At 45.0% G+C, this 21,016-nt stretch overlaps 1 protein-coding gene across 2 annotated transcripts; it reads left to right on the top strand.

The window, feature by feature from the left end:
- Positions 1-2,381: 2,381 nt before the first annotated feature.
- Positions 2,382-19,876, top strand: PRPF18 (pre-mRNA processing factor 18). Of its 2 annotated transcripts, XM_048062553.2 has the most exons (11): positions 2,382-2,532; positions 4,056-4,133; positions 4,260-4,286; positions 6,975-7,079; positions 8,604-8,717; positions 9,952-10,098; positions 12,044-12,112; positions 13,038-13,178; positions 13,662-13,733; positions 15,987-16,142; positions 19,179-19,876. In XM_048062553.2, the coding sequence occupies exons 1-11, from the start codon at positions 2,467-2,469 to the stop codon at positions 19,257-19,259; spliced, it is 1,056 nt and encodes a 351-aa protein (XP_047918510.1). In that variant the 5' UTR covers positions 2,382-2,466; the 3' UTR covers positions 19,260-19,876. The 2 variants fall into 2 exon arrangements, with proteins under 2 accessions (XP_047918510.1, XP_047918513.1); XM_048062556.2 differs by lacking the exon at positions 4,260-4,286 and having other exon boundaries at positions 2,383-2,532.
- The last annotated feature ends 1,140 nt before the right edge of the window (positions 19,877-21,016 follow it).

A 21,016-nucleotide genomic window follows, 5' to 3' on the forward strand; every position in this document is an offset into this window, starting at 1 on the left:
CTTATTTTTCCTTTCATTCTTCAGAGAGATACTAGTGAACGCCCTCACAGAAACAGAGCCAACATGCGTACATATGTACATATACAAGGCAACACTTGGGAGATGTTTTATTTTGTAGATAGCCACTTATGTTCCCTAGGACAAGACAACCGTCTTGATCACAGAGAGCATTTGCATTAAATGGCCCTTGGGTTTGGAGGCAAGTGAGCACAGAACCAGGAGTACTGGAAGAAGGCCACCAAATCAAGCCTGGAAGCTTGTGTCATCTTTAGTGAACTTTTAGACATCTTTTAGAGGTACAGCGTTAATTTTAAACCTAGCCAAAGCTGTTTCCCAACATAAACTGTTCAGCTGCTTTCCTTTTTCTGTTATAACCCCTCCTGCTACCTTGGTGGTTTGTTTTGATTTTTATAAACCAGGGAAATCTCTGGAATAGGTATCGGCTCAGTGTAATTGCATTATTGGGAATACTGTGTGCAACTTGGCTTTCCTCTTTCATTTTGTACCGTCTCTAATTGAGATATGATGTCAAACTGGAGCAAGAGAATGAGGCAGGAAATGAAGCAAGGTCTAAGGTTATATCCGCGCTGCAGCTAATTGAAGGGGGCAGCTGGCACTCAGACATCAGTGTCCGGAGCACTTTGCCATAAAGCCCACCACAGAGCATTTCTACAGCTTCCCCGTTTCTGCCCTGACCCAGTGTGGGCACATCCCCACGGGCCTCTCTCCTGAAACCTGCTCAGATCCTTCCACCGTCGGTTGTGAAATAATTTCCTTTAAGAGAACTATGAAAAAGCGTAGGAGGACTGTTCCTGCTTCCTCATTGCACAGTGATTGCATTCAAGCCTGAGGTAAAACAGGGCATGATTTCTAATCCATACCCCTCCAGCCTGGGTTTAAAAACACCCTTAAATTGATGGGCCATATTGCAGTCTTAATTTTCTGTAAGAAGGAGCCTTGGTGCTCAGATTATCTAAACCAGGTGGAAAGCCGGTCACAGTGGCAGCCCTCCAAAAGAGCTACCAGGGCAAAGGAGTTCACGACAGAGAAAGTGAAAGAATCTGGGAGGACTGAAAGGTGGAAAAACCTGGCAGAGCAGGAGCTGCCCTGTGCCACAGCACAGGGTTGGAGGAGATGGAGGTGCAGCCACCAGCCAGGCTGCTTCTAGGCAAAGGAGCGGAGGGGACATGACAGTGACTTTCACCCTGCACTATCTGGTGGTCTTCAAAACATTTTCTCCTATGATGACAGAGTGAGAGAGCTGGGGCTGTTCAGCCTAAAGAAGAGGAGGCTTCGGGGTCACCTCATTGTGGTTTTTCAGGGCTTAAAGGGGGCTTATAAAAAAGTTGGAGAGCAAAAGCTCAATCACACACTGACAGGACGAGGGGGAATGGTTTTAAACTAAAAGAGGGGAGATTTAGATTAGAGGTTAGGAGGAACTTCTTCACTCAGAGGGTGGTGAGGCACTGGAACAGGTTGCCCAGAGAGGTTGTGGATGCCCCATCCCTGAGGTGTTCAAGGCCAGGTTGGATAAGGTCCTGGGCAGCCTGATGTAGTGGGAGATATCCCTGCCCATGGCAGAAGGATTGGAGTTAGATGATCTTTAAGGTCCCTTCCAACCTGAGCCATTGTATGATTTTATGATTTCCAGTAAAGGTGCAGCCACTTACATGATGAATTTAATTCCACAATTGGCTTTTCTTATCCATTCTCTGAGGCCTGTTCTGGACCTTTCAGACCTCGCTAGCCACACGATGGCTACCACTGGGTAAAAGCAGGTCAGGAAGGGAAACGGGACGAACTTCAGAGTCCAGCTCTCTTCACGCTATCTCTGTGTGTGTCACAGAAGCTGCACGCCCCGTGACGAGCACTCAGGCTAACAGCGGCTGCGGGTTTCACTTTCATAGATTCATTTCCAGTAGGTTTCACTTCCCAGGTTGGAAATTAGGAGAAATTTCTCCTCAGAAAAGGTGGTCAGGCGTTGGAACCAGGGAGGTGGTGGAGTCACCGTCCCTGGACGTGGTGCCTGGGGACACGGTTTAGTGGGTGACATTGGTTGTAGGGGGATGGTGGGAAAAGGTGGTTTTGGAGTTTTTCTCCAACATTAATGCTTTTGTTCCTTGACTCAGCCCGGACCTCTCTCAGCCTTTGAGCACCCGGGGGGAACCTACGGGCACCCCGCACTTAAACCCGGCGCTGTCGGCCGCCCTCCTTCGGCTGCCAGCCAGCCGGGACGCTCCCTCACAGCACCCCACGGCTGCCAGGGACCCCCGGGGACCCCCTTGAAGCCCCCCGGGACCCCTCTTTCAGGTTCCCCCCACACCCCCACGGCGCCAGGGGTCGCTGTGAGGAGCTCGGCGCCCCGCGGCCGGCCCCAGAAGTGACGGCGTTGTTTTGCTTCGGCACCTCCGGCGGAGGAGGAAGAGGAGGAGGAGGAGAAGGAGGAGGAGGAGGAGGAAGGCCGCCATGGACATCCTGAAGCGGGAGATCAGCCGCAAGCGGCAGCAGCTGGAGGACAAGGAGCTGGTGGGGGTGAGGCTGGGGGGCCTTGGGGACACCGGGGTGGGGGGCGTTGGGGACAGCGGGCCTGGAGTCAGGGCCCCGCCGTGTTCCTCTGCCTGGGTTGTTTTGGGGCTGGGGGGTGGCGTGGGCTGGGGGTTAGGAGAAGTTTCTTCGCCCAGAGGTGGTCGGGCACGGCCCTGAGCCTGCTGGAGTTCAAGGAGTGGCTTGGACAACGCTTACAGACACACGGCCTGGTTTTTGGGTGGTCACCTGCAGGAGCCAGGAGTTGGGCACGGTGATCCTTGCGGGTCCCTTCCAGCTCAGGGTGTTCTGTGACTGTGCTGGCTTTCAGCTAAGGGTGTGTGACTGACTGCCTTCCCAGGTGGGGCTGTAGAGGGGGGTGTGTGTGTGTCGAGGGAAGCAGGGTGCTTTTGGGAACGCCTGAGTGGGGATTTGGGTGTTAGGGGATGAAGTAAAGGGCAGTGGTCGGGGGCTGTTGTGGGTGAGGCAAAGTACAGAGAAAGAAGAAATAGTTTATGTTAGAGCCAGAGAAATAATTCAGTGTGATGTTTTGGGATTTGAGCCATCCTTCGGTCTGCAGCAGAAGTGTACTCGTTAAACACACATTAGGAGAGAATTCTTCCCTCAGAGGGCGGTGAGGCCCTGTCCCAGGCTGCCCAGAGGAGCTGTGGCTGCCCCATCCCTGGCAGTGCCCAAGGCCAGGCTGGATGGGGCTTTGGGCAGCCTGGGCTGGGGGGAGGTGTCCCTGCCCATGGCAGGGGGTGGCACTGGGTGGGCTTTGAGGTCCCTTCAGACCCAAACCGTTCTGGGATTCTGTGACATTGGGAGGCCTTCTGCTGGTCTCAGTTCACGTTTGTCAGTTTGACAGAAGTGGTTGGAGGCTTGGCTTCTTATCACAGCGTGGCTCCTGGGGTTGGACACTACAAAGGTGTTAGAAGAGGCACTGATGGTTGCAGCTCATACAGTTAGTAAGGTTGGGAAAGACCTCCAAGCTCACCTGGTCCAACTGCCCCCCTACCACCACTATCACCCACTAAACCACGTCCCTAAAACTGCAGTTGCCAGCCACAGTGTCTGGATGGTCTTATCGGACACGTTTCTTCACAGGTGCACCAAACTAGCTTACAGAATGCATTGTACAAAGATGAGTACTCCCATTCAGTTTATTTAGTGTGAAGTCACATTTTTAATGTGCTTTTTAAACATCTTTCCTGTACTATACAGTCTGAGCTTTGCTGTGCATGTCTGAAGTGGAGCTTTACACTAACTGGGACCGTGGTCTTGTGTGACAAAGGTTTTTTTTTTAAGTACTGGTGACCTCGTCGGACTTTCAGGCCTGCTTATAACTGTGCTGTGAAGTCACCCTGTATTGCCGATTTTTGGAGGTGCTCCCAATTTGTTCTTTTTACTGGCACTGTAGCCATCTCTGTGAAAGGAGGTAGCTGAATTCACCACATCAAGTAAGGAAGTTTGGGCTGGTTTTCCACAGGTTTCTGAAACTGTAAAATGTTAACAGCTTTCCTCTCTTTTAGGGAAGTAAGAAATATTTCAAACGCAGTGAGTTAGCTAAAAAAGAAGAGGAAGCCTATTTCCAGAGATGCGGCTACAAGGTATTGTAATTATTCTTTCAGGAATTTGTGTGTTTTGCTTTGAAGTCTACATTTTATTATCAACAGTATAAATGTTGTTAATGATAATTGTTGTTCTTTGTTCAATCTGTTAATGTTATACATTAGCCTGTAAATGAGAAGCCACCTGGAGAGGTATGAGTTTCCGAAACCATTTTCAATGCAGGAAAAGATATGCATGACGTACAGCTACTTAAGTTTGTGTTATGGTTTGGCTTTTCCTTTTCTTTCTTTATTTTTTTTTGTGGAAAGCATGAAGTGGCTTGGGATCAAAGCTTGTCTCCTTTCTTTTCAAACTGTGCTTTTAGGCATGAACACTGGATCTGATATAGCCACCTCCCCTTGTCGAAAAGAATGGATCCTCTGTCCATTCAGCTAACTTTCAAAATCTTGTCAAAACGTCCAAAAGAAATCAGTATAGCGTGGGTGCGTATTAAAAAGTTCTGCCAACCCTTCCCGCTGTACGGATTCGTTCCTTTGGCCATCAGCCATCCAGCACTGAAAGAGCGCGACGCCGCATTTGTTTTCTGGCTGGCAAAATAAGAGCAAACAATTGGTAACGTAGGGTGCACTTGGAAACAAATGAGTGATCTGGAAGGCTTTGCCTGCCTTGTAACGGTGTCAGGGAAATAGTTCTCCTGCGATGGAAAGAATGCAGTTTTATTTTCTGTGTGTGTGCGTCTGCCTGCCTGCCTGATTATTCTATGTGGATGTGAGGGGGTCTGCATTCTCCTTAGAAAGACAGAGGCTCGCCGTCTTGTTTACTGTTCCTGGGCACAGACAGGAACTTTGTTTTCAATTGAACGTGCCGCAGTCGGTGACTTATTCTGAAACCTTGATCCGTTTGTAGACTTATTTGAACGCCCGCGCCAAAACGACTTTTGGAACGTGCAGCATATAGTCGTGGGGAAGTGGTCTGGGAATGCAGTCGCTCTTCGGAGTGGAAGTGATGAGGTGGTGCTTTTTGAGCATTAGCCTGAATTCTTCAGAACCGTGCACAACAGTTAAAAGGGGATCTCTGTGCTGCTACGAGATGGGTTTTGACTTGAAACGTAACCCTCAAAATGGTTTTAAAATAAGTTGCTTTGTTTAGTACCTCTTTTGAGCCTCCCAGATTTCTGCATTTGATCTTTACTGCATTAATAAGATGTAGAATATAGACTGATTTCTTTTCCAATCGAGGTGCTTTTCTGCTTTGCTGAGATTTAATAAGTTAAAATCATCTGATTTGCTTGAAAAAGAAAGCGCTGAAACCAAAATAACTGTGGTAAAAATATCACTCGTAACTTGAAGTCCATCTGACAGAACGGACCACATCTTTTTCCCCAATGCTGCTGTCTCTTTATGATTTCGAGAATGTTTGTAAGTTAAAGTTTGTACCTATCCTTCTGCCATGGGAGTGTATTTCTTTATACAGTTACACGGCTCCGTATTTTCTGTCCCCTGTCCACTCCCCCTCTCCTGCACTGATGGAAGTTTATTTTTCCCCTCCCTTTCTGTGTGAAGCATTGGTTTGGTTGTCCTTCCCTTGCTCGCTCTGAACACCTGTGATTGTAGGATTGATTTCTGTGGCGGGTAGCATAGCACTGAATGGAGATTCGGGGCTGAATCTTGGATCTGGAGCCATCGGGGTGGATCCCTGTATGGCCACGGAGCTGCACTGGGAGAATATAAAAGCTACTTTAAAAATAATCTGTCTAGTACGGTCATCAAACTGCTCAGCCTGAGTACACACACTGGAAATGACAACGTGCTGTCCGGGCACGGAGAGTGGTGTAGGATTAAGTAGGATTATTCCCTTTTAGCAAGGACAGAAAGGAAATAAATTCTAATAAGTCTCGGAGAAAACAAGTTGTGAATGAGCACTGGAAGTGTTTCCTGTTATACGAGTATTACTGACAGCAATCTGCTCGTGCCATCAGCAGTGTCAGACTTGGGCTTACAGAGGGGACTGTAGTTACGTGACTGCTGTCTCAGAGTTACTTTGATCAAAGGGGGATTTTTTTGGCATTATTAAAATATTGAGTAACGAAGAAGGAAAGCTCTGTTTGATTCAGGGACCTTCTTTTAGATTAAAAGAAGTCGTTAATGAGATGCTATCTTTATGAGGAGGTGTAGGTATCTTTTTTTTTTTTTTAAACCCGCAAGAAGCTGTGCTCATTTGGCAAGCTTGGTAGGAAGATTTCCTTAAACAAGCACCTCTCGAAACCCAGCTGAACCCCGGGATCACTGCTAGCAGTACTCAGCCCACCGAAGTTACAGGTACCAAACATTTCAGGCTGACTGGACGTAGCAGACCCGTTCTCTCTCTGCTCTTGGGTTTTCATTTCTGCCTGTGCGCCCAGGCTTGCGTTTGTGCTACTGCCTGGTGAGCTGGCTGAGGTTAAGTGGGCTGCCAGGAGTACCTTCCTTTTTGTTTGCCAGATTATTTTCTCTTTGAATCGTTCCTCCCATCTGGGGCGTCGCACAGCAGTGCGAATGCCTTCGCGTGGGTAAGGAGGATAAGGCAGGGGCAGGAACCAACAGGCAGAGGGTGGGTTTGCTGTTTTTGGCACCCGTGCTGACACGTGATTGACAGACTTAAGCAGTTGTCCTTTCCGGTTGCAGGTTGCTTCCTGCAACCTGCAGAAGGCTTTGTTAAGTACAGATGCTTTTAAAAGCTTTTATTGTTCTGTCAAATTCAATTATAGTCAATAAAAACTATGAAACTAGAAGCTCGTAGTGGTATTACAATCTGTGTTGCGGAGTTCCTGTACCTTTACATCGTTATCCGTATGTAGGTTTATTTCCATCTGCTTATTAGTAACTGTCTGTTAAATGTAGGTGCAGCAACAGGAAGAGGAGGAGAAGCCACTGACCTCGACAAATCCAGTGCTGGAACTTGAACTGGCAGAAGAAAAATTACCAATGACTCTTTCCAGACAGGAGGTAAAATCAAGAATCAAAAGCAAACGACTTCAGTTTACGGCAGATGCACCTGAAATTTCTTGTTGGGGCTGTCTTTTCTAGTGAGCTGTACTTTTTAAAGGCAGTTTGTATTAAATAATGAGACTCCATTTGTACAGTCAGCAATTAGTGGTCATCGGGGATCTGCTGTCCGCTTGAAGGACATGGGAGGTACAGATGGATCCTTTTTGTCGTGGACTTGCACAGATGCGCTGTAACGTGTTCTAGGTTTTTCAGATCATCTCTAAAATGGTGTCCTGATGCTTGGGTAATACTGGTGATGGCATGCTAACTTTTTCAAAGTATTTTTTTTCCCCAGCTTCTCTTTGTAGCTCATAGTTTCTAAATCTTGTTTCGGATCGAATTGTAGGGAATTTATCTTGATTTCTAGAAGAAATCCTGAAGCTAGAGCAAATGGTGTGTCCTTTTTCCTTTCTAAGGATAAGAATACCTATGGGAATGTGAATTCATAAAACAGATCTATACCCCAAAGCAGAAGAGAAGCGGGAAGTTTAGAAATAATATTAAATACAGAATAAATTATCCGGGAAATACCAGAATTCACACCTGAGATCGTCCAAGATGTCAGTTTTTCCCCTTAATTTCACAAGAACATTATGTGGGGGCTATTGGTTTCATGTTTCGTTTGAGATTTGGTTTGAGATTTTGGCCTGCTTTGATCGAGGTGTAGGTATCCACCCCCTAGTTCTGATATTTTTGCAAGTTAAATATTTGCTAGGGTAGGCGAGACGCTTGGAGAACTGAGTAAATGAATGTCTCCATGCGTTTGTTTGCAATTGTCCAGCCAGTCTGCTGGTGTAGTTTGGTCACCAGAGTATTTCTTGATGCATCACTAAGCCTATTGCTTGATACACCAAATGAATAATGTGTGTAAAGTCTAAATAGATTTATGAAGCAATGCATGTGTTATGGAGTTGGGAGAATAAAGTTCAGTTCTTGGCTTTGCCCATAACTTTGCAAATCTGCCGAGGGAGGCTTACACCTCAGTTATCATTAAATCACATTACATGATGGGACTTAATATTCGCCAAATGCTTAAGGAAGAGAATTTTCAGATGTGCTGGGACAACGTGCAGCCTTGTTGGAGCGTATTTTATTGCCCCAGACAAGTGAGAGTGAAGGAGACGATCATCAGCTTCCTTTGTGATCTTGAAAATGGTATTTATGCTCTGCCAGAGCGATGATTTTTGTGTATTTGTTTAAGCAAGTCGTAGCAGGAAGAAGTTAGGCTATAGAAACAGCTTGGGATTTTATGCAAAATTTAGATTGGTAATATTTGGAATGACCTTTTGCTGAAATACCGTGGGAGTTCTAAATTTAGATTGTAAAGTGTCTAGAACATTTTTATACTGCTTAAAATATTGCCATTTCCTCTCCAGTCCAGCACGGCTTGTTATTTTAAGCAAAGCAAATAAATCCAGCCTTCAGGATTTTATTTTGCTTCCTTTACGGGTTTGCGTAAGGGAATGCTTTGATTCTTTCCAGGTTATCAGGAGGTTACGAGAGCGAGGTGAGCCGGTGAGGCTGTTTGGAGAAACAGATTATGATGCGTTTCAGCGTCTGAGGAAGATAGAAATTCTTGCACCTGAAGTGAACAAGGTAACTATTATTTACTTGTTAATGGTGGGATAACCAGTGGGGAGTTAAAGTTCTGTGCGCAAGTAAAACTCCTTCTGCTAGCAAGTTCCACCCTAGAAACCTTCTAGGCCTTTTCAGCTGACAAAGGGGCCTCCAGGTGGCAGTAAAACTTTTTGAAGCAGCAGAGAAGACGGTCATTTACTGTTCACACTAGGCTGTTTGTTCAGGTAAGAAAGAAAACACTCCTGTGTTTCTGGTATGTTAGTAAATTTGCAAATCCCTCGATTCCAGAGTTATAACTTGTTAAGGAAGCTTCATCTTCTCCTCCTTCCATTTAAAGTATCCTTTGACTTCGGAAATGACTAATATATATCAGAGTTTACTGATTTATTCCTTTTGGCTTAGGAATTGATCAGTTAAGTGAAGAGATGCAATTAGGGTTTGTGTTGTGTTTATTATTGACCAGATTTGCAACCCAGCTGAGAGTGTGAAGCTATGGATTTTCTTCCGTAATTTGGGATAAACTGAATAGTTTGAAAAAAATTTTGCTGGGGCTGCCTAGAGAAGGACAACTTTTATCTGTTCAAGTGCTTTAAAAAAGGATAAACAGATCTGAAAGTTCTAAAACATAATTCTGCTGACAAAAGCTTCCCTCCCGCCATTGTTATCTATGATAAAATTCTTGATGGCAGTAGTAGGAGTATTAGGAGCTAGCAAGGTCGTAAGTAGGGTTGTGTTGGAGTAGTGAATTTTAAACCATCTATATAAAACATTCTGCTTAAATCATTGGTAATAAGGGGAAGCTACATAACTGTTTCATGTGACGGCACTCGGGTAGTGCTACTTGCGTTATTTTCAGCTTTTTCAGGGTGACTGTGAAGACTTGTAGAGCTGATGGGTGGTTATGCTTTTTGTCCTGCTTGTTTTGGGGTGGTTCAGTGCCTTGCTTGGAGAAAATGTCTTGAAGGAAGTCCCAGAGGTTGATACAGTCCTTCGGGCTCTTCTGGTGAAGATATGATTAAAAAGTCTCGATAATAGGTGTGAACGTTTTATGCCCATGCTTTTTGTTAGGTACGGAAGCAATCCAGAAACCGTTTGTTGAACTCAGTTAATATTCAGACAACAAAATCAAACCCGTATGTCTATTTTTACAGGAGTTGTATGCTCACTGTGACTGTTCGGAACAGTTTTTAATTTACTTGATGTGTTATTATTATTATTTTTTAATAAACTAATTATTTCTTATCTTTTCCAGGGTCTGAGAAATGACCTGAAGGCTGCCTTGGATAAGATCGACCAGCAGTATCTGAATGAAATCGTAGGCGGCCAAGAAGCAGGAGATGACGACTCACAGAATGACTTGAAAGTCCATGAAGAGAATACTACTATTGAAGAACTGGAGGTACGTGATGGATAGATTTTTAATTTAGGGATTTTAGATGTATTTATTTTTATACTGTTGTGAGAAAGCATCAAGATTGTTCAAAGTTACCTTGTTTTCAACATGGAATTTAGGCATTCTGAAAAGTCCCTAAATAAGCTCTGTTAGGAAATTAAGGTTGCTAAGCCTTGAATTGCACCCTAGAGCCTACAGTAGACATGTGAAAACTCAAGGGATCGGTGTTTACAACACCTCATCATGAAAGGGGCAGAGCTTTTTGCAGGGCAAGCTTTCTGCAGGGCAAGTGGTGCAGTTAGGATTCCCCCACAGAGTTTTGGAATTAAAGAATTAAATAAAAAAGTACTACCTGGTCACAAATTCTAAAGCCTTTCCAACGGGTATTTGAGAGGGTGATGAGCTCAGAGCAGATGAATTTTCCTTGTACAAGAAAGATGGACTCTGCAAAACAGATGCACAAAAAGAGTGTTTGATACAAAGGCATTCAGGACAAAGAAGTGAAAATTAGAAGCGGGCAGTTAAAGAAAATATGAGTGCAGTGAAGATGTACCCCAGAAACTTCCGTGCTAATGACTGCTGTGCTGTGAAAGAATACCGAAGTGTTTGTGTACGTGGGTGCAGAATGAGTGCCATGGACCGCGCTCAGCACCTGGTATTTCCGGGTGGCATTTGGAAAAGCACATTAACTTGAGCTAAAGACTTTCACCCTTAATCTTCAAACTCTTTGCAGAAGTTAATCTTCTTAATATCCCTCCAAATACGTGGTTAGAAATAATCTGATTTATAAGCAAAAGCTGAAATGAATACATTGTTATTAGGACATAGCTTCGACTTTTTTCTTAGGGTACCTACCAGGAATTCTGGTGTAAAATACCTTAGTAGCAGAAGGGGTACCAGTTGTAACGGGACTGCTTTTAGCAGTCTCTTAGTTCTCAAAATATTCCCTTTTTGAGGTGGCAGTACAGTCTTGGTTTGAGCCATGAAAGCAATCTTTATTTTATTTTCTTTACAAAGTTTGAAAACACCGCAGTCTGAATAGCGTGCTGCTCTAACTGCATTCCCTTGAGCATAGAGGGTTGCACTGAAGGTAGTTCCAAATCTAGGAAATTTTAAAAATGAAACTCACTTTGGAAACATGAGGGCGATGGAAATAAATTACAAATCCAGATATATCTACTGGAAAATATTTCTAGAAATTAATGTTAGTATGAACATTTCCAAGGTTTTAGCAGGAAGATGGAGTAATGGGACACGATAGTGCGGGTTTCTTTTTGGTTTTGTTTTTTTTGGATGTATTCCCTCAATTTCACGGTTACAATTACAGCAAATGGTAGAATGGTAGAAAGTGAAATATCACATATTTCATATTCACATATTCACATCAGAGAAGTGAAATAACTTAAAGAAAAAAAAAAAAGAAAAAAACAGCAAAGAGTTAAGTTAACTGATGGAGTACTGTGTTCAGCTCTGGGGCCCCAGCATAGGAAGGGCATGGACCTGTTAGAGTGGGGCTGGAGGAAAGGCCATGATGATGGTCAGAGGGCTGGGGCACCTCACCTAAGAAGAAAGGCTGAGAAAGTTGGGGTTATTTAACCTAGAAAAAAAAAAGGTTGTGGGGAGACCTTAAGGGGCCTTCCAGTACCTAAAGGGGGCTGCAGGGGTACTCTTTCAGGGAGCATAGCGATAGCATGAGGAGTAACGGTTTGAAGTGAAAAGAGGGTTGATTTAGATTAGCTATTAGGAAGATCAAACATTACTTGACTTAAATTTTTATTAGATTACTGAGTCCCAGTAACTTACAGAGCTGTATCATTCCATTTCTTAGCTTGTGTTCGGGTTTACTGGTGGAATATTTTACAGTTCACACTGCGGTGATTCACGCTCTGCTGCGGTGGTGGAAAATATCTAGACAGTGTGGAAATCATTGCCTTTTTGTCTCCTGTCCTAGGCTTTGGGAGAATCCTTAGGACGGGGTGATGATCACTATGACATGGATATCATAACGAAATTCTTGAAGGTAACCCACTGCAATAGATTAATTATTCTGTAGCTGCAGCATACCTTTTGCTATTATGCAGATACATTTATTTGGTGAGGTTCCAGCTGCTTGGAGAGAGAAATTTTCAACGTGCTTAAAATGTTTTTTGGTTTCTGTTTTTAATGGTTGGCTTTCCACTGCCTTGGTTAGTCACAGCAGTGACTTCTGTGAGACCCGGGAAAGAGCTGCTGGGAGAGCAAAATCTGGTTCTGCTTTCCCAGACAAAATATACATGGGTTTGATTTCCGTATGATAATTGAGGCAGTTGTATGGAATTGCTTCTCTGTGCCACATTAAAAACTTGCAAGGAGTCCCCACCTGCCTTCCCCAGGAGCAGTGCAAATTAAAATGAAATGTCACCTGGTGCTGCTCTGTGAAATAAAAGAACCTAGAGGCAAGTCCGCTGGCTTTGCTGAGGAAGCAGGTTCAAGTGGATAGCACGGAACTGTTTCCTTGTTTCCTGTCAAGAAGCCTGTGTTGTCTCTCATCCGAGTCATTTGCTCTCTATGTAACTAATGTGATTATCAGCAGCTACAGCAAGAGTTGAAGCTTTCATTTGTGTAAGTCAGACAAGTTGACATTTTAGTAAAGTTTGGGCTGGGCAGGCAGACAAAGAAAGCTCAAAAACGGCTTTCTGGGTGGACAGAAGGTATATTTGGCATGTTTATGTTGTGGTGTGCTGAATTTTCGCTGCGTTTTTTACCATTCCGTAGCCTCCTTCTCACAAGTTGAGAACCCATCGCTCCGTGCCCATCCCACTGAAAGCGGATTTTTGCCTCTTTAATTCATTTTTCCCCCCAAAATACTCATTTTGCTGTGTTGGCTTAAGCCACCGTTCCCGTCTGCTTCGGTGAGGCAGTCACTAGATGGCAGTGTGACACAAATTTGCTTGCTCCTTGCGCAGTTTCTTCTCGGTGTCTGGGCTAAGGAGCTGAACGCCAGGGAGGACTACGTGAAGCGGGGAGTCCAGGGGAAGCTGAACAGTGCCACCCAAAAGCAGACGGAGTCCTACCTGAGGCCACTCTTCAGGAAACTTCGGAAAAGGGTGAGTCACTTGTCAATGTCACCGTCCTCTGAGACCTAATTTAACTGCTGCTTTCAAAGCTCACAGTATTCAGTGCCTTTTCCTAAGGTAATGTTCCTTCAGCTGAAGATGAGAGGATGAGTGAGTTGGTCGGGGTTTCTGTGGCTGGAGCCCATGACCCCCGGTTCTGACCTTTTTATCTTGACAGCGAATTCTCCTGCCTACCCACTGCTTTTCCAGGTGTTGCTTTACGTGCCACCTGTTCAATCCCAAGGAGCTGGGGTTGTGTCTTGCAATTTGCCGGTAGCTACTAGATGTTACCACTTAACCTCTCGTGCTTCAGATCCATCAGCTAAATAAGGAAGATGTTTTCCTTCATTAAAGTCCTCAAGCTGGGGCAGGTGCTAAACTTCGTCTAAATGCTGAGTAGGATGATTTTCCTGAGTTACATATTTGAAAGTAAATCTGTTTTTTTTTTTTTCTTTTTTTTTCCTTCTCCTGTAGACACTTCCTGCAGACATCAAAGAATCAATAACAGATATTATTAAATTCATGTTGCAGAGAGAATACGTGAAGGTATGTTTGTACTCCTCCTGTGTGTTTAGGCTGGCTGGTTTTAATAGATTGGATTTGTACTTCAGCATCTCCCATTTTGCATCTTAAAGATACATAGCTGGAAATACACACAGCGTATGTTCAAATGAAATGAAAAACGGCTCTTAAAGGTTAGGCTCTAGATAGTGTTTGATCCACGGTCTGTCAGAAGGTCTTTTGATGGTGAAACTGCAGAGCTTGCAGGCACAAACACAGTTCTTCTCAGGTTATATTAAATTGCAGAGGAATACTGAGCTGGAAATCTGATACAGCAAGGTTAAATGAAGGCATTGAATTCACGGTAATGGGATGTTGATTAATTAATTAGCAATTAATTGAGGCGAATCGAGATATTGAATCTGAGACACTGTCCCTTTCTTTGGCCGTACTCACGTGAGCTGATCTGGTAAGATTGAGGCAAATTAATGAAAAATTTTCTGGACAAAGTCTGCTTTTAGTGAGGAGGCAGAAGTACTTCGCCACACAGATTTAGAGGGAGCACTGGGCTGTGCTTGTAGCTGCCTTCAGAAGGAGAACTCAGTACTGATAGAGTTTGCTTAAGCATCCAGAGGAAATTTAGCCTCGTTCTGCCTTCGGTTATCTAGTATTTCGTATTAGACTTGTGAGGACTTGGGGTAATTTGTCTAGTAAGCAAGCAAACCTGCTTTTGTTTCTGAAAAAAAATTAAGATGGCCTAAGGCAAGTTTAATCCAAATCATTTAAAAGTAGAACTAGAAGTGTGCGGTGTGTGATAGTGGGGTTTTGGTTTGGGGCATTTTTTGTCCGTTGGCAGTCATCGTTACGCTGAAATTGCCTTTCTGATGCCTCCCCAGTGAAGCAGCGAGTGTGCAGGCATGAAGTATATCTCCTGAGCTAATCACCTATGCTCCTTTGTCTCACAGGTGCTTGGCTGTATGTAAACTTCACAGACTGATTTAGGGGGAGGTTGAGTACATATTTGGAAGTGTTTTTCTCTAATGAGGCTAACGAGCCTTGTGCTTCGAAAGATCCTCACATCCTTTTCTGTTTTGTTTCCTAAGAGACTTGTCTCTTGCCTCTTTCTGCCTCCTGTTGTCGTGTATTTTATTTTGTATTGTTTTTGCTTTGTGCAGCCTGGCAAATGCTGTCAGCCCCAATTTTGTACTGTTTTGTTAGGTGACATGCAGCGAAGATTTAACTTTTGAAATCAACCTGCGATGGCAGGCAAATGGCAGAATGCAAGTTGCCCACTCAACCTTAATTAACCTTGTTGTGACAGTCCTGGAGGAGTCTTTAATTGCACGCTCACATACGGTGTTTCAGTACAAAGCCGTACTGCAGTCAGCAAGGAGGTATTCGACTAAGGCTGTGCAGATCTGAACAGTGCCAAACGCGAAGAAAGTGCACCTGCTGGTCATGCTTGCAGCTTCTCACCGTGTAGTCTCTGGGAGATGATAAATGAACTCCTTATCAGTGAGCCTTACAGCTCGTTGCTAATAGAGGAGGAATGTCCCGCTCCAGATGATTCCCGAAGCTGTGTTTGTGTCTGTCCCCCTTGCTTCCTGGTTCTCAGTTGCCATCCTGCTTTTTAGAAGCCCCATGCTCCGTGCCTTTCACCCTTTCTTTTTGTGCCTTTCTCCCTTTCTTTCTGTTTGTCTTCCCTTACGCTTTATTCCCTTTCTTCCCCAGGGCCGGTGCCTGCCTCAGCTTTATGTTAAGAAATGGGGTCTGCTGTCTTGATGGGGTTACTGCGGAGTCATTCAGTGCTGCTGCTCCGTTCATAAACATGGTTACGGATGTGCTCGTTTGACCCAGTTTTTTAGAGAACTGGTTCTCAACCTCTTTGGAAGCTAATCATTCTCCCTGATAGCTGCTGGTTTAGTCTGTAACCAAAATAGCAGAGGTGGTAAAGGTGACTGCAGCAGAAGTGGGATCCTGAACAGTCTGAGTTGAAAATAATGCCAGTAAACGTTAGATTTTAGTAAGTTAGTATTAGTAACTATCATTCAGTGCCTTCTTTTATAACCTACTGGGTAAAGCCTGTAGTCCTCGCATACCTCAGAGTTCAACATAGATGTGAATCATGTTAGGAAGGTGTCGTGTAAAAATCGGTTAGTGTCATGCAATGAAACCTGATTTGGAGAGACTGGAATGTGTGCTGTTTATGGCAATGCACAAACGCTCAAAAAATCACTCAAAAAAACTTCCAATACCCGTTCTGGTTTTGCTAAGTGTGTGTACGCTGTGTTTCTTCAGGCAAACGATGCCTACCTTCAGATGGCTATCGGAAACGCTCCCTGGCCTATCGGGGTAACCATGGTCGGCATCCACGCTCGAACGGGTCGTGAGAAGATTTTCTCCAAGCACGTAGCCCACGTTCTCAACGATGAAACTCAGAGGAAATATATTCAGGTAACGGCAGCTTTGGAAAGCCAACAAATTTGATTTTGGAGTTAGGGGATCCTTGGGAAGTGTTAGGTTCATAGTTATAAGTGATTGGGGTAAAAATGTCCCAGAACAGGCGGTGCAACATCTATTTAACAGGTAATTCACCCTGGACCTGCATCGTCTTTGCTGCTGGCCGAGGAATGAATGTCTTAACGCTTAATGCTTTCATGTCTAATGCTTGTAATCCTATATTAACACCAAAGTAACTGTGACCACATGCTTTATTCTCCTCCGTTCCCTCACTGCTTAACTTAAGGTTTTAGCATCACTGGAGTTGGATACTCCAGTTGTGCTGCCTTTAACCACGAAATACAGCCCTTCTGACTATTCCTGCAACCAGGTAATTGCTTTCATTTCACAAACACCTCTCTTTAACAGCATGGGCTCAAAAATTCGGGTTTAATTCCTCCTGTGCATATTCATACTCATGTCATGAACTTCTGTTGGTTGTGGAGTTAATAGCAGTGGTGTCTTTCTCCTCTGGCCTTTCAGTGCAGTGGGTCATCTCTCCTCGACTGGTAGATGTATTTGCCTCGTGCCAGTTACAGTCTGATTGACACAAAGTCCTTCTGGCTTAACCCTGAAGCCTAGGAGCAGCATCATGGAGCTTGGAGCTCCTGGCAGGAGAGGTTTACGCAAATACCTTCCTGCTGCAGCACGGGGACTCCCACTGCAACTTCTGCAGATGTCTGCAAGTTAATTGCTTGCAAAATGCAACTTCCGCTTCTATCTCGACTCTCTTTTGAGGCTACAAGTATAACCTGTGATTTGTTTTCAACTCTACTTTTTGACATCATAACCTGGGGAAGTACCGTTGTGAAGTCAGAAGGAGCTCCAGACGTTCACAGAGCCAGCAAATGAAATTCGATCAGTTCTTTTGTAAGGTGAAAGCTGACGTGTGGGTTACACGTCTTCAGAGACAGGCTCTGCTTAGTTTAATCCTTGCTGGGAGTTATCTAGTGGATGAAGTAGCTTGTATAGACTAAATAGCTTTTTGTTTGTCTATGTTAAAAAAAGAGATTTGGACCATGAAAGAAGATTGTTGTGGACCTCAGCAAGGTTCTAATGGTTCTTCTCTAATTTTGGTGAATAATTAACTCTCTGTGTCCATTTACCACTCTTCTAGCAGTCAGATCTCAGCTCTGTGTAGTGTCATTTGATCTCTCTTAGCATACCCTCTGGAAGATACAACCGATGTGAATTCCCCAATTTGGCCCTTCTGTTCCTGAAAGTGCATCCGTTGTTGAAGGAAATCTTCACGTTCATCTTCTCGCTTGAGTTTTTATCAATGCTCCTGAAGTGCACAACTTACAGAGCCGATCCAAAGTTGGCTTTCAACGTTTATGTAGTTCTTGTTGGCTTTAAATGCAAGGGCTTGCTTAGCTGGTCTGCTTCAAACTGAGCACGTGGAGTATTCTCTGTGCACCCAGCAGTGAAATCAGGATCAGGTTAGCTTGATGCACAACGAACCTGCAATCGTAGCATCCCAAACGAGTCTGTATGGTGCTGGGACATGCTTTTGCCTTTTCAGTGCAGGCAGGAGTCTGGAAAACATCTTCTGTTTAATCGTTTTTGTTACAGTGAGGAGCTGTCTCACAGATGGGGGATGTAACGACAGGCACGTGACTGCTGTTGTGGAGTTACAGCGTCATTGCTAAATTACACTGCTACCACAGCAGTTCTCCTTCTTTTTATTAGACGTCTATGTATTGACTTGAAAGAAGAAAAACACAGGAGTTCTGTCAGGTTTTTTGGCAATCGATGCCTTAAAAGCCCTAGAGAGAAAATTCCCCGTTCTGCCTTTCTTCTCGATTACTTCTTAAGTTTCCCTCCACTGCGCAGGCAGGGTGGGTGACAATACGGGGAGGAGTGACACCCCTGCTCGCAAGAAATTTGTCTTCTAAAGGAACCTGGTTCTTCTCCTTAGTCGTGCAGCGTGTTTTGGCGTCAGAAGTGGCTCTTTGCTCTTTTAGGATTAGGTTTATTTTCATAATCAGGTATCATTTATTGCAACAATGCTGCTTTCCACCTTGGTGGTGAAGAGGGATTAGAGCATTTCTGTGATTCCTCGCTATGTAAATATTATCATGAGGGTTGAAATTTCCTATTGCTTTGGTTATAGAATCATAGAATCACAAAATCCTCTAATATTGGAAATCCTAGAATCAGCTAAGTAGGAAAAGGCCTTCAGCAGCATCAGGTCCAACCACCAGCCTGACCTACCAAGTCCCACCGCTAAGTCATGTCCCTCAGGGCCACGTCCACACATCTGTTAAACACTTCCAGGGATGGGGACTCCACCGCTTCCCTGGGCAGCCCGTTCCAAGGCTCAGTTGCCCTCTCCGTGAAGCAGTTCTTCCCAACGTCCAGTCTAAACCTATCCTGGTGCACCTTGGGGCTGCTTCCTTGTGTCCTGTCACCTGAGAAAAGAGACCGACGCCTCCTCGCTGCAGCCTCCTTCCAGGCAGCTGTAGGGAGCGGTGAGGTCTCCCCTCAGCCTCCTCTTCTCCAGACTAAACAACCCCAATTCCCCCACTCTCTCCCCATAACTCATTTTCTTCTGCCTCCACCAGCTTTGTTGCTCTGCACACGCTCCAGCAACTCCACATCCTGCTTGTAGCGAGGGGCCCAAACCCGAACACGACATTTGAGGTGTGCACAAGGGGACGATCACTTCCCTGGTCCTGTTGACCAGCGCCCCCAGGTCCTTTCCTGCCGGGCAGCTTTCCAGCCTCTCTTCCCCCAGCCTGCACCGCTGCCTGGGGGTGCTGTGCCCCAAGTGCAGCACTTGGCATTTAGCCTCGTTGAGGATATTTGTAATATTTAGCGCTTTGCAGGGAGAAAGGTTAATAAAACCAAAAATGATGGAATACCAAGTGAATAAAAAACAGCATAGCAGCCATTTGTTTTTAATTCTGCACGTTAAGCTGAGAAGTAACTGTAGGCTGTTTGACAACTGCAGTTTTATTACAGAATTGTCCTCGTTTTGTTAATTCCCAGGGGCTGAAGAGGCTCATGACCATTTGCCAGAAGCACTTCCCAACAGACCCGTCGAAGTGTGTGGAGTACAATGCTTTATAAGGCTCTCTGGAGGCCGAGCGTGACTCACGTTTTGATCTCCAAGATCCAGAGAGCGCTGAAGAAACGGAGCAGTTTGTGCTTGAACACCAACAGAAACTTCGTGTGGGCTCTGCAAAAGACCATAAAGCAGCAGATTTCTCTACAGCTTCCTTTTAATACGCCCCACTTCTGTCGATTCCTTTTTAAGTCTGTCCTTTATGCTGAACAGATCCTATACACAGAGGCAGAGGAGCTTTTGAAAGGGCGATGACCGTGACCAGGGGGTGTTGACCGTGACCCTTGCTTTTATTTCAGTTTGTTGTTCGGGGAACTGCGTAGACTGAGCTGAACCTCGCTGCTGTATCGTAGAGCTTTAGGTGAGGCTCAGCCCCGCCAGGACTGGATGTTGGAGGTTTTTGGCGGCTTTCCCACTGGAGGCTGATGTGGGTAGATGATTAGAGGGAAGCAGTCGAAGCTGAATCTCGGTTGTTTCTGTAAATACGAAGACTTCGGTGGCTAATCTTTCATGTGGTATTTATCAGGGAAAAAAAAAAAAAGTTTATATATTTCTCAGCTGAAAAATACAGCCACTGTCAGTGGAAAGAGTTTTTGATCTTGAATACATCTGATTTGGCTTTTTTTTTGTAATGGCATTTTTAATATAAACCTTCTGGGCTTGGGGGAAGCAATCTTATGGCTCCTGAGGCTTTCGAATCCCGTTTTTATACATCTGGAGAAAATTTCGGTCCACGGGGCATCGCAGAGAAAACAATTAGGACCTCCCATGACCAGGTACAGCTGACGAGCAGCCGCAGGTCTTTGCCGTCGTGCATCTTGTCTGGGAATGGCCAGGAATCTTACAGATTCTGAGGTCCAAATCTGTGTGAGCAGTGAAGCACTGACAATTTCTAGTGGTGCATGCTGAAAGCCTAATCTGAAATCCTGTGTTTTTTAGAATCACGAGAACAGCAGCACCTCCGCAGCGGTATGGAGGTGTGTGTTCCTTCTCATGAAGAGGCCCTTTTAGGACATGAAGTGAAGCTCCAAACAAACTGCTGAGTAACTGCTAATAGCTGCCACGGTGGGGCTGGCATTCGGTACCTTGTGGTGTCTCTTCTGGGCTGTCTGGCACTCACCGCATCCCCTGGCACGGTGGGACACGGTGCTGGGGACCGGTGGAGCGTCTTGGGGAACTTCTGAGGTTCTTCTGGGGGCTCCCCGGGTTCTCGAGGGCCATTTCAGACGTTTCGGTCTGGCGTGTCTGACCCCAAAGAAACTGTCGAGAGCTTAAACAGTTTAGAAGTAATAAAAATGAGGCTGACAAGATCTAACTGGAGCCTGGGGAGGGGTCTTTGGGGAGCAGACGGGGATTTGCAGGGAGAAGCTGGGCAGATGTCAAGAGCATGGAAGAGTTCCATTAACATCAGCATCTGGGGATTTTTTTGCAGTGTACAGAGGTCCTTCAGAGGCATTATTACAACAGGAAACGTTTACAACACGGCAACTTTATCCCTCTCCCCGCCCAGATGATTTCCTGAGGCGTTTCTAAATCTTTAACCTGACCTCGAGTCCTGAACTCTTTAAATAATTGAGAGACAATATTGTCCCTCATTTAGAAGAACCATAATTTCCTCGGAAAGTGCAGCGAGGGAGTAGCCAGGGGATGGTTTAAGGAGCATCGTAACATTTGCTTTAGTAGGAACTGGATTCCTTAGGGCATCTATAATAGCATTAGACGGACTTTTTTTCCCCCCTCCCACTTCCGAGCTAATTACCGA

Source organism: Anser cygnoides, chromosome 1 (assembly GCF_040182565.1).
Source record: "Anser cygnoides isolate HZ-2024a breed goose chromosome 1, Taihu_goose_T2T_genome, whole genome shotgun sequence".
Lineage (NCBI taxonomy): Eukaryota > Metazoa > Chordata > Aves > Anseriformes > Anatidae > Anser > Anser cygnoides.